The 11,741-nt window shown below is 33.7% G+C and overlaps 1 protein-coding gene across 1 annotated transcript in view; it reads left to right on the top strand.

Moving 5' to 3' along the window:
- Positions 1–11,741, top strand: part of LOC106464433 (zinc finger protein 423-like) — a 25,949-nt gene that overhangs the window by 4,709 nt on the left and 9,499 nt on the right. The window contains exon 2 of the mRNA XM_022392148.1: positions 11,336–11,550. Within this exon, the coding sequence (XP_022247856.1) occupies positions 11,336–11,550 (215 nt within the window). The remainder of the gene's footprint in view (positions 1–11,335; positions 11,551–11,741) is intronic.

Genomic DNA, 11,741 nt, shown 5'->3' with positions numbered 1-11,741 from the left:
CGGGTTTTCTTGAACATCAAAAATTACCCGCGATTAACCGTATTGCCTAACAAACTGCGGGTTTTCTTGAACATCAAAAATTACCCGCGATTAACCGTATTGCCTAACAAACTGCGGGTTTTCTCCCTGACTATCGGGAAAAGCTACAGCTATTTGTAAACCTCATACTTTCCTTTTACTTACGATTACGTATAAGAATTATAGTAGTCGTGGAATTTTATATATTCTGTTTGTTTGTTGTTGTTGTTTAGTACGAAAGAAACCGGAACGAAGTGGTTCATGTGAAGACAGTCTGGGTAGTAAACGTTCTCACTATCTCTACTTATTTATCTGTTTCTCCGTCTTTATAGCACATATATATTTCTGTCTGTCTTCACTAATATCTATCTACTTGTCTTTCTTCCATTCCGCCTATATATCTATACATCCACCCGGACCTTTCATTTATCCGCTCGTTCGTCTCTCTTTCTGTCTGCTGGGTGACTGTTTCGTGTGTGATTGTTTATTTGTTTACTTGGCTGGCTAGCTGGTTAGCTATCGTTTCTTTGCTTGCTACTCACCCACCTTATCATGCTTCAACTGACCCTTTACATATTAACATAAAAAAAACTTGTTTCCAAACAATGAAGCTATTTCTCATTAGTTAATTAAGTGGTTTAATTATTATCCTTGATTAACGGCGTATTCCAAACTTCTCAGCACTAATGTGATTTTCTTTGTCCTTGTTATTGCGCAAAAAAACAACAAAAAAAACGATTAGTTGACACAGTTCAATTTTAGCAGAAGGTTTCAGTAGCAATTTAGTTGTTTACTTTGGATTCAATAAAATGTAAATTCAAAATGGGTTTTATATATATATATACATACATTGATTAACAACTTTGGAGTGTTTTGCAAATCGATTGTAATATTTCCTAATTGAAACGGTACAAGATTATGTAGCACAATCTTAAGAAGAAAAAAAACACTTGGCAATATTTGTTACCTATTCGTCATAAGTGTATTTAGAATCCGTGATGATTACCTAATAAAACATAAATTAGTTAGGCAACTGCTATCCTCTAAAGACGTTACTATAGCAACTGATCCTAGACAATTACGATTTGATAGATACCAGACTCGAGGTGCTTTTCCATCTTTACATAAACTCAGTTCAATTTCAGCTACTTATAATGAGATACCCCCCCCCTAAAAAAAAGTGGGCGAAAATCACTAACATTGGACTGAAATATTTTGTCTGTAAATATGTACAGCGAGTAATGGTTAGCCCTATCAATCTGGTTTGCCACCTGGCGGCGGTTCTAGGAATAATTCATTCGATGTTCAAGCACAAACACACATAAACTTCTAATTAGAAGGTTTAAAATGAAGATAATAACTTTGCTTTTTTCGTTATATGTACATTCGTATGACGTTTATGTGGTTTATACTCTCAAGAATACTATCATATCTAATTACATTGGATAACTGAAAGCCTAATTAATTTGGTTATAACGAGTTGAATTCAATTCCATCATTGGCTAAATACTAGAATAAAAATAATCTTGGCTTTTACTCAAATTACACACACACAAATGAAAAATATCCGAAAACCTAGTTCTCCACCAAGTAAAAATAACACAAAATAGTCAGACCTCATGGAAATAACAAATGAAAAAATAGTTACGTCTTACGAAAAGACCACTTCTCCCGATGCTCACAATGCCACGTTTGAGTGCTTATAACGCTAAAAATCGGGTTTCGATACCCGCGGTAGGCAGATCACAGATAGTCAGTTGTGTAGCTTTGTACTTAACAATAAACAAGTAAACGTGGATAAAGATCAAATATAACTGATATCTCAAGCAAAACAAATCCACGTTTTCTTGTTGTTGAGTTTTGGTTTAACTACTTGTTACTGATAGTAAGTAAGCTCCTAGTTTTGGTTTAACTACTTATAATAAGTAAGCCCCGAGTTTTTGTTTCACTACTTGTAAGAGATCGTATTTTTTTCACGTCTGTTACTTGTGTGATGCTTTGTGCACTTGTTTTTTTTTCTTTCGCGAAAACTGATACTTCATTTACTTCTTGTTGTTTTGCTTGAGATATCAGTTATATTTGATCTTTATCCACGTTTTCTTGTTGTTGTTTTGCTTCAGATATCAGTTATATTTGATCTTTTAAGTAAGCTCCGAGTTTGGTTTAACAACTTGTAACTGAGAATAAGTAAATTCCGAGTATTGGTTTAACAACTTGTAACTCAGAATAAGTAAATTCCGAGTTTTGGATTAACTACTTGTAACTGATAGTAAGTAAGCTCCGAGTTTTGGTTTAACTACTTGTTACTGATAGTAAGTAAGCTCCTCTATCAGTTACAAGCATTTAACCCACAACTCGAAGCTTGCTTACTATCAGTTACAAGTAGTTAAACCAAAACTCGGAGCTCATTTATTATCAGTTAAAAATGGTCAAACCCAAACTCGGAGCTTACTTGTTATCAGTTACAAATAGTTAAAACAAAACTCGAAGCTTACTTACTATCAGTTACAAGTTGTTAAACCTAAACTTGGAGCTTACTATAAGTTACAAGTTGTCAAACCCAAACTCGGAGCTCACTTGCTAACAGTTACAAAGTAGTTAAAACAAAACTCTGAGCTTGCTTGCTATCAGTTACAAGTAGTTAAAACAAAAACTCGGAGTTAACCTGCTGTAAGTTAGTTTTTTAATACGAATATTTCCTGTTATAACACAGGTAACTGTTAACTGAGTTGTGCTATACACACAATCTTGAAGATATTGTCAAAGCAACTTCTTACATGGACCAGGGAAGAGCTAAAAATCAAAGTCCGAAGTAAGAATTCCGAGTAAAAAGATAAATTATACACTGAAGTTTGGTTGATCAGAGTTTGAATAGGTCAAAGTTTAAAGTACATGTAAAGTAGAAAAATTGCTCAACGTTAAGTTTAAAGTGCGAATTCGGTGAAGAGACAAATAAAACTTGACGTATTTCTGAAAGTTATTGCGAAAGCGTTTCAGTGGTTAAGACAACGAAAGATAAATAAATTAAGAACATAACTTTAAATACGCATTAACAACTGCTATTAGCTCAACTCTTGAGAACCGCCCTTGCGCATGGTTGTATAAGATCCATACAGATACATATGCTGTAATGACATCTCTCTCTCTCTCTTTCCCTGTACTTTTTAACTTAATTTTATATTATTAAAATTCTACAACTCGGTTTACACTTTTACCATGTGGGTTATATCACTGTTCAGAGTACAGGATATGTAAATTTTTCTCAGAAAATTTTCATTTGTTTCTGTTCTAGCGCAAGGCTACACAATGGACTATCTGCGCTTTGTTCACTGCGTGGAATCTTACTTATTGACGACCCCCCACCGGGGAACTAGTATAAATAACATTCGACTACTAGTGATTTGTTTGTTTGTAAAAAACAACTGATTTTGCGAAACCTATTTGTTTGGAGCCGATGTCTAATTTTGAAATTATAAAACATGTACCTCAATCACAGTTTTATGAAATAAAATACTCAAATAAGGTGACATTTACCTCAGTTCCAAGATAAATATACAAGAAATACTCTATTTTATGATTGTTGTAGTGAACAACGAGTGTTTCAGATAAAAAGTTATATTTCACTGGTCATTGTGTTGTGTACCTTTATCAAAGAGTTACAACACATGGATATATTTTTGGAGAAGAAGGGAAAGTGTGCCTGTTTATAACAAAGCCATATTGGTCCATCTGCTTTGTCCACCGAGGGGAATCGAAGAAAAAGTACAGACTGATTGATGGTTAATATTGTTACAGTTCTGTTATCCACAACAATGTCTTAGTACATTTACCATTTTTGTATATTATTGTTGTCAATGTGACACCAGATAGTAGAGAAAACACCATTTTTGTATATTATTGTTGTCAATGTGACACCAGATAGTAGAGAAAATAATACCTTTGTTAATTAATGTCGTCCATATGACTCCAGAAAGTAGAGAAAATACAACTTTTGTAAATTATTATCGTTCACGTGGCACCACAAAGTAGAGAAAATACCAACTTTGTAAACTATTGTCATCCATGTGGCACCAGAAGATAGAGAAAATACCATCTTTATAAATTATTGTCGTCAATGTGATACTAGATGGTAGAGAAAATACTACCTCTGTTAATTAATGGCGTCCATATTATTCCAGAAAGTAGAGAAAATACCACTTTTATAAACTAATATCGTTCATGTGGCACCACAAAGTAGAGAAAATACCATCTTTGTAAACTATTGTCATCAATGTCGTAGATAGTACCAGATAGTAGAGAAAATACCAACTTTGCTGTTTATTTCTGTTAACAAGTGTATTTATAGTAAATGCTGTAACTGAGGATATGTTAGATACACTTTTTATTTCAAATACACTTGTTAACATAACATACCCTCAGTTACACATTTACTATGATATGCTGTTTATTTCTATTTCTTCTCAATTTTGTTTAAAGGCCCAAATTATCATTGTGGCAAAATATTTATTGTAACAGAATTAAACATTAACGTGTGTATATATATCTATAATATAAAATATACTCAGTACACCCACCACACACACACACATATATATATACACATATATATATATACCCACATATAAAGAGCAAGATAATTTAAAATAGCTTGAAAATGTTTTTGAGAGCAAAGTAGTTGATAAAAAATCCCAGTAGAAGGAACAGTAAAGAAGTTATTACGAGTGAGTGTAGTTTGATGAAAGCAGTTTACAGTTGCATACCTAAGCGGATATCGACGATCAGTAAGCTTTAAAACTCATAGAATGCGCCATTCTTCTGCGGTGTTCCATAAAGAGGGTGTTAACGTCGCTATCTTCTTTGCATGTTTGGAATCTCTTCAAAGATTGATTTTTTTTGTACATACAAACCATGACCAACCAGCTTAGTTCGGATCGTTTTGACTCAAGAGATTGTTTGTTTGTTAGATTTGAATTTCGTACAAAGCTACTCGAGCGCTAACCGTCTCTAACTTAGCAGTGATAGGCTAGAGGGAAGACAGTACCACTCACCGCCAACTCTTGGGATACTTCTCTTTATCAACGAATTTTAACGCCCCCACGGATGAAAAGGTGAGCATGTTTGGTGGCGGGAATTCGAACCCGTGACCCTCAGTTTGGGAGTTGAGCGTCCTAACCACCTGGCTTTTAGCTCAAGTGAAACATGACATCATGATCAAATGTTTTAACAAAATTAGGTTTGACACTTGTTAAAACAATCTTAGTCAACGTTTATGTAGCCCAAATTTAACAACGAAACAATCTCATCTTATGTTTGTTCAATGTTTATGTAGCAGAAACTTAGCAATGAAACATAAATCATTTTATATTTGTTCAATGTTTATGTAGCACAAACTTAGCAATGAAACATAAATCATCTTATGATTGTTGGATGTATATTTAACACAAGTAGAACAACGAAACAATCTCATCTTATGTTTGTTCAATGTTTATGTAGCACAAACTTAGCAATGAAACATAAATCATCTTATGATTGTTGGATGTATATTTAACACAAGTAGAACAATGAAACATAAACCATCTAATGTTTGTTCAATGTTTATGTAGCACAAGTAGAACAATGAAACATAATTCCTCTTATATTTGTTCAATGTTTATGTAGCACAAACTTAGCAATGAAACATAAATCATCTTATGTTTGTTCAATGTTTATGTAGCACAAGTAGAACAATGAAATATATCTCAACTTATGTTTGTTCCATGTTTATGTAGCACGAGTAGAACAATGAAACATAAATCATCTTATGTTTGTTCCATGTTTATGTAGCACGAGTAGAACAATGAAACATAAATCATCTTATGTTTGTTCCATGTTTATGTAGCACGAGTAGAACAGTGAAACATAATTCATCTAATGTTTGTTCAATGTTTATGTAGCACGAGTAGAACAATGAAACATAAATCATCTTATGTTTGTTCAATGTTTATGTATCACAAGTAGAACAGTGAAATATAATTCATCTTATGTTTGTTCAATGCTTATGTAGCACAAGTAGAACAATGAAATATATCTCAACTTATGTTTGTTCCATGTTTATGTAGCACGAGTAGAACAATGAAACATAAATTATCTTATGATTGTTCCATGTTTATGTAGCACGAGTAGAACAATGAAACATAAATTATCTTATGATTGTTCCATGTTTATGTAGCACGAGTAGAACAGTGAAACATAAATCATCTTATGTTTGTTCAATGTTTATGTAGCACGAGTAGAACAATGAAACATAAATCATCTTATGTTTGTTCAATGTTTATGTAGTACAAGTAAAATAATGAAACATAAATCATCTTATGTTTGCTCAATGTTTATGCAGCACAAGTAGAACAATGAAGCATAAATCGTCTTATGTTTGTTCAATGTTTATGTAGTACAAGTAAAATAATGAAACATAAATCATCTTATGTTTGCTCAATGTTTATGCAGCACAAGTAGAACAATAAAACATATCTTATGTTCAATGTTTATGTAGCAGAAGTAAAACAACGAAACACAATTCAGTTTCGTTCAATTGTTTTCTAGCACAGAGAGAAGAAAAAAGGGGGAATAGATATGTATTTAAACGGAAAATAAAGAAAGGAACGAGATATCGTTCTTCAGACATCTGTTGTAAAAACCTCGTTTGGATCAATCAATTTACCTGAATATTTAGATAAGAATACAAATTTATTATGCTTAAAGACTTAGTGAGGCTACTTTTGAGCTCGATTATAGTAGCTTTCCACATCTGTTATTGGTCAGCATGCACGAGACATAGTCATGCTGTTTCTCTCTCTTTGTTCATATATTTACCTGTAGTTTCCAGAAAGGTACTTAAGATTTAATGATACCTGGTTTCGACAAGGGTAGTACTTGTTGTATACAAATTTCCGACAGTTGCAGTAACAACTTTTTTTTTTTGATCGATAACATTTCTCGAAAACCTTCTTCCTCTCCTTCTTTTGTTCTACAACTAATTTTTCCCCACTTGCTACGAACTTGATTTACTTATGCTAACTTTTGATCTTTTTGTGAAGATGAGCAATGGGAAAATATGGTGATTAATTAGGTGGCCTGAATGTTTCCCTGTTCTTGAGTTTGATGCGAACAAATTAACAAATAACTAGACACACAACCTTATTATTTATTATCCCCAACATAGAATCAAATCCATCTCTGCGAAAATTCGATCATATTTATTTTTGATAAAGACCATACTTTGTCAGAGGCACATCTTACTAGCTCAGGAGAATAGGAAGTCTGGATCTGGTGTTAAACCACGTGGAACAGTAGTCAAAAATAACACAACACTGTGTTATAAGAGAAAATAAAACACGTTATATTCTGAGAAGAAGTCAGTAAATATATACAACACTTAAGTGATACACGGATTGTTTGTTTTCAGTGAAAATCTAAACAAATGGCTATCTGCACTATGTACACCGTATGGAACTGAACCCCGGATTTTAGCTTTGTAAGACTGCAAACGTACTGCTAACCCACCGGTGGACGTACAATTGGTTAGGAGTGAACTCTCAACGAAACTTCTTTAATGTAATTTTCAGTTTTGCGTGATATTTTAATATTTTAAAATCAGCGTTATGAAACAGGTCCCTCATGCTTAGAAAAGTGACATTGTTTGTGTTGCGATGTGCAGAATATCTATCTGTATGTGTGTGTGTTACAGAAGTAAAGTTCGTTATATTAAAACAATCTTCGAACATCATCACGTCTTGTCATGCTCTGTCTGACGACAGTACATCTTGAAAAACAGCTTTGCAGTGTAGTTTCCATTGTTAAAACTTCCATAATAAAGCTGTCATGATAAAAGCACACCACTTCTACCTACATTCTTTCCGTAATACATTTAATGTATGAAAACGATGTTTTCTCAGAACCCGTTTCAGAAATCCAGAGAAACTGCGTCTGGCGACTTTACCGTTATGTCTTCGTTTAGAATAACATCAATACACGTTTCATTCTCCAGCTGCTTGGAGTATGCAACGGTTGAACTGGAGAGACGACTGGAAGCCTTATCTTGGTGAGCCCACGACCTGTTGTTCTCATTTTCAGACGATGATCCTTATTGATTATGTTACGTATTATTGTTTGAAGCACGTGGACAGCTTTTGCTACTGACCTTTGCGTTCATGAATTCTTACCTGTTACAAGACGCTGTACTTTGCTTAACACAGCTGGGATTCGACTTGTAGCAGATCTCTTTCTTGATAGTTTTGGTGTCTCAAGTTGATCCATATTACTTTGTTTGTCATTGCCATTTAATAGAATGGACATTCCTGAGTTGGAAATTCTAAACCCTGATCTTAAAAGATCTTTATTATTTGAGAGTATGGATACTTTACGTGGGAAAGGGTTGTTGCATACTCTTTCCAAAAGCACTACCTACGAAACGCGAAGCCAAACAATGTCAAAATGTAGTTCTGATACATTCCGTTCCACCGTGTCTCTACATTATATTGCACGTTAGATTTTTTTTTTTTGCTCCAAATGTGTGGCTTTCTTCCTCACACCTATACAAAACAGTTGACGGTACATTATATTTTCCCAATTTATTTTCTTTCGAAAGTATTTTACCAATGGGAAGTTTATTATAGCCACTAGCAGAAATACCCGCCCTCCGGGAAGGTATAACTGCTAGTTCCTGGGGAAGGCTATTGGGCCTGCGGCCTTTTCTGGAATTATCTGACAGTTCTACAACAATGTACTCATACTTGACATCCATGAGAAAAATGATTTTATTGAAATGTTAGTTTAAAAATGAACTATCATCACAGCATTACATAACAGAGTAGATTTTATTGAAGTATTTCTTTGTAGACGCAGTTATCAATGAAAGTGCCTTGATTTTCTGTTGCAACATTAATTAGATTTTCACTTAAGAAAAACAAATAATTTTTTAAGTTCGGTTTTTGATTGTTTTATATTTGAAACTTACTTCTTATTTGTAATTTTTTCATTGGTTAAATCTGAAACTTACTCCTTTTTGCTTGTAATTTTTATTGGTTAAATCTGAAACTTACTCCTTTTTGCTTGTAATTTTTATTGGTTATATCTGAAACTTACTCCTTTTTGCTTGTAATTTTTATTGGTTATATCTGAAACTTACTCCTTTTTGTTTGTAATTTTTATTGATTAAATCTGAAACTTACTCCTTTTTGTTTGTAATTTTTAATGATTAAATCTGAAACTTACTCCTTTTTGTTTGTAATTTTTAATGATTAAATCTGAAACATATCATTTTTATAGAAATTTCAATTGTTTTATTTATTGCTCAGCTATAAAAGTATTGCCTAGTTATAAAAAATATTACCCAGTTATGATTGGTGCGGTGGTTTCCGAGATCCGAGTTTTGGACGTATACATCGCAAGCTTCATTATAATAGGATTGTTTACGTTTTTGTTTCTTTCCTTTATTATTGACGAACTATTTAATTATATAATAATATCACGACTTTATAATATTTTCTAAAATTTGAAAACAGTAGCTTTAATTCAGTCGTTTTAAGGGAGATTCGCCCTGATTACTTTTTGTTTGGAAGGTAAACAGTTTGTTTGTATGCGTTTTTTACCCCTAGTGACTGAGTCGAAAATTAATAATTCATTAGTAGGTCATTTAAACATATGTATTTGTTTGAAGTAAATATCAAAAGTAATAATAAACTGTTGGTTTACAATAAATATTGATAAAACTCATTGGAAGCCGTGACTTTGGAAGTGGGAAAGGGGGGTCGTGTTTTAAATTCTGTGGTTTGTACAACTATTTCAGCCCCACATATTTTGTATTTCAGTGCGAAAAGGAAAAAAAAAAAAATGTTATATTTATTCTTGATAACGTAAAAATGTTGGATCGCATGAACAATTGAGTATATAATGGAAAAACATACGAGCAAAATTGGATAATGTATTACTTTACGTCTGTTATGGCCTCATAGAATAATTTTTCTGAGGACAATATTAAAAGAAGGAAATAATTTGAAATGCGTTATCAGAAGCTTACTATAACAACCAGTAGGGGGCAGAGAATTTTTTTTTTGGTAGTTGAATTTTGCACAAAGCTATATAAGGGCTAACTTAGACAATTGTCCAGAATTTTGAAGTGATAGCTTAAAGGGAAGACAACTAGTCAGCATCACCCACCGTCAACTCTTGGGCTACTCGTTTACCAACGAATAGTAGTACTGATCGTCACATTGTAACGCCACTACGACTGAAACGGTGAACATATTCGGTGAAGGAATTCGAACTCGCAACCCAATGATTGCGCCCTAACCACCTGGCCATGCCGGGCCCCATAGATTAATCAACTCTAATCCTGCCTAAAATAATTTAAAGTGTCGCGACTATTGAAGATTCCCTCTTGTTTTAAGAAAATATAAAGTATTTACTTCGGAAAGTTCTCTTTAGTTTAGAAACTGAAACTAAACTATTTATATCCTAATTTTGACTTTCACCAATGAACAAAACATGTCTTACGAATTTTGTGACTTTCATCAATGAACAAAACATGTCTTACGAATTTTGTGACTTTCATCAATGAAAAAAACATGTCTTACGAATTTTGTGCCTTTCATCAATGGAAAAACATGTCTTACGAATTTTGTGGAATCTATTCTTTCTACAAAACAAAAAACTTTTTATGGGTTTGTATAAAATTTTCATATTTTACCCGTGTTAATTAACTCATTACCACGACGTTTGTCTATTAAACTGTGTAGTCATATTACTGCTGCTTCCAATCTGCCCGGTGGACATAGCACAGATAGCCCATTGTGTAACTTTGTGCTTAATAACCAAATGAACAACTTACGTCTATCTGTATTTATTTATTTTACCAGTCGTTAAATGCAACTTTTATTGTATATCTATCTCTATGTTTTCTGTCTTTCCATCAATATTTGTCTATTTCGCACTGCACATGATAACAGTGGATTATTCGCGTTTCTGATCACCATCTCGTACACTGTTTTAGCACTAACTTTACACGTGTTACAAGAAAGAACGGCAGGCCTCGCAAACTAACCAGTTCTACTCTATACAGAGTAATGTTTGAAAAAGTTGAATAATGTTGACTATTGTATTGGTTTAGGGTGGGTCCGGTACTTATACTTCAAGGAATCGTTTGGACCATTAATAACAGCCTTGGGACCTTCATGTTATACTTAGGTGAGGCACTATAGGGTGGGAACTGATCGAATCTGTGAACAGTGCTTCCTGAACACGAGCAGACTACCTAATTTCGTTGTAATCTCTTTTCATTCAGGGTTGAACGAGGGAACGGGAACCCCTAATTCCTGGAGGTCTTCGGACACCCCGGACGACCGATCTCTCTCCTTGTCACCCACGAGCTGCGCCACACCCTCGGACCCAGATGTCGATTTCTCCTACACCATTGGGGTTACGGAAAGCACACCCTACGCATGCCACTTTTGTGAAAAAGCCTTCCCTCGTCTCAGCTATCTAAAAAGGCACGAGCAAGTAAGACAGTTTTACTAAAGCTTCTCGCACTGAAGTCGGTTGATTAATCGCCGTCTCGTTTGAAACATAATTACAGTAGCTGCCGTCTACACTTGTTAACGCTTACGAATAACGTTAAAAAAAATGATTTATTTATATATATATATATATATATATATATATATATATATAATAAATGAGTGTTAGTTATT

Source organism: Limulus polyphemus, unplaced genomic scaffold (genome assembly GCF_000517525.1).
Source record: "Limulus polyphemus unplaced genomic scaffold, Limulus_polyphemus-2.1.2 Scaffold1652, whole genome shotgun sequence".
Lineage (NCBI taxonomy): Eukaryota > Metazoa > Arthropoda > Merostomata > Xiphosura > Limulidae > Limulus > Limulus polyphemus.
The sequence above is the reverse complement of the archived record's forward strand: the minus strand, read 5'-3'. Positions and strand labels throughout refer to the sequence as shown.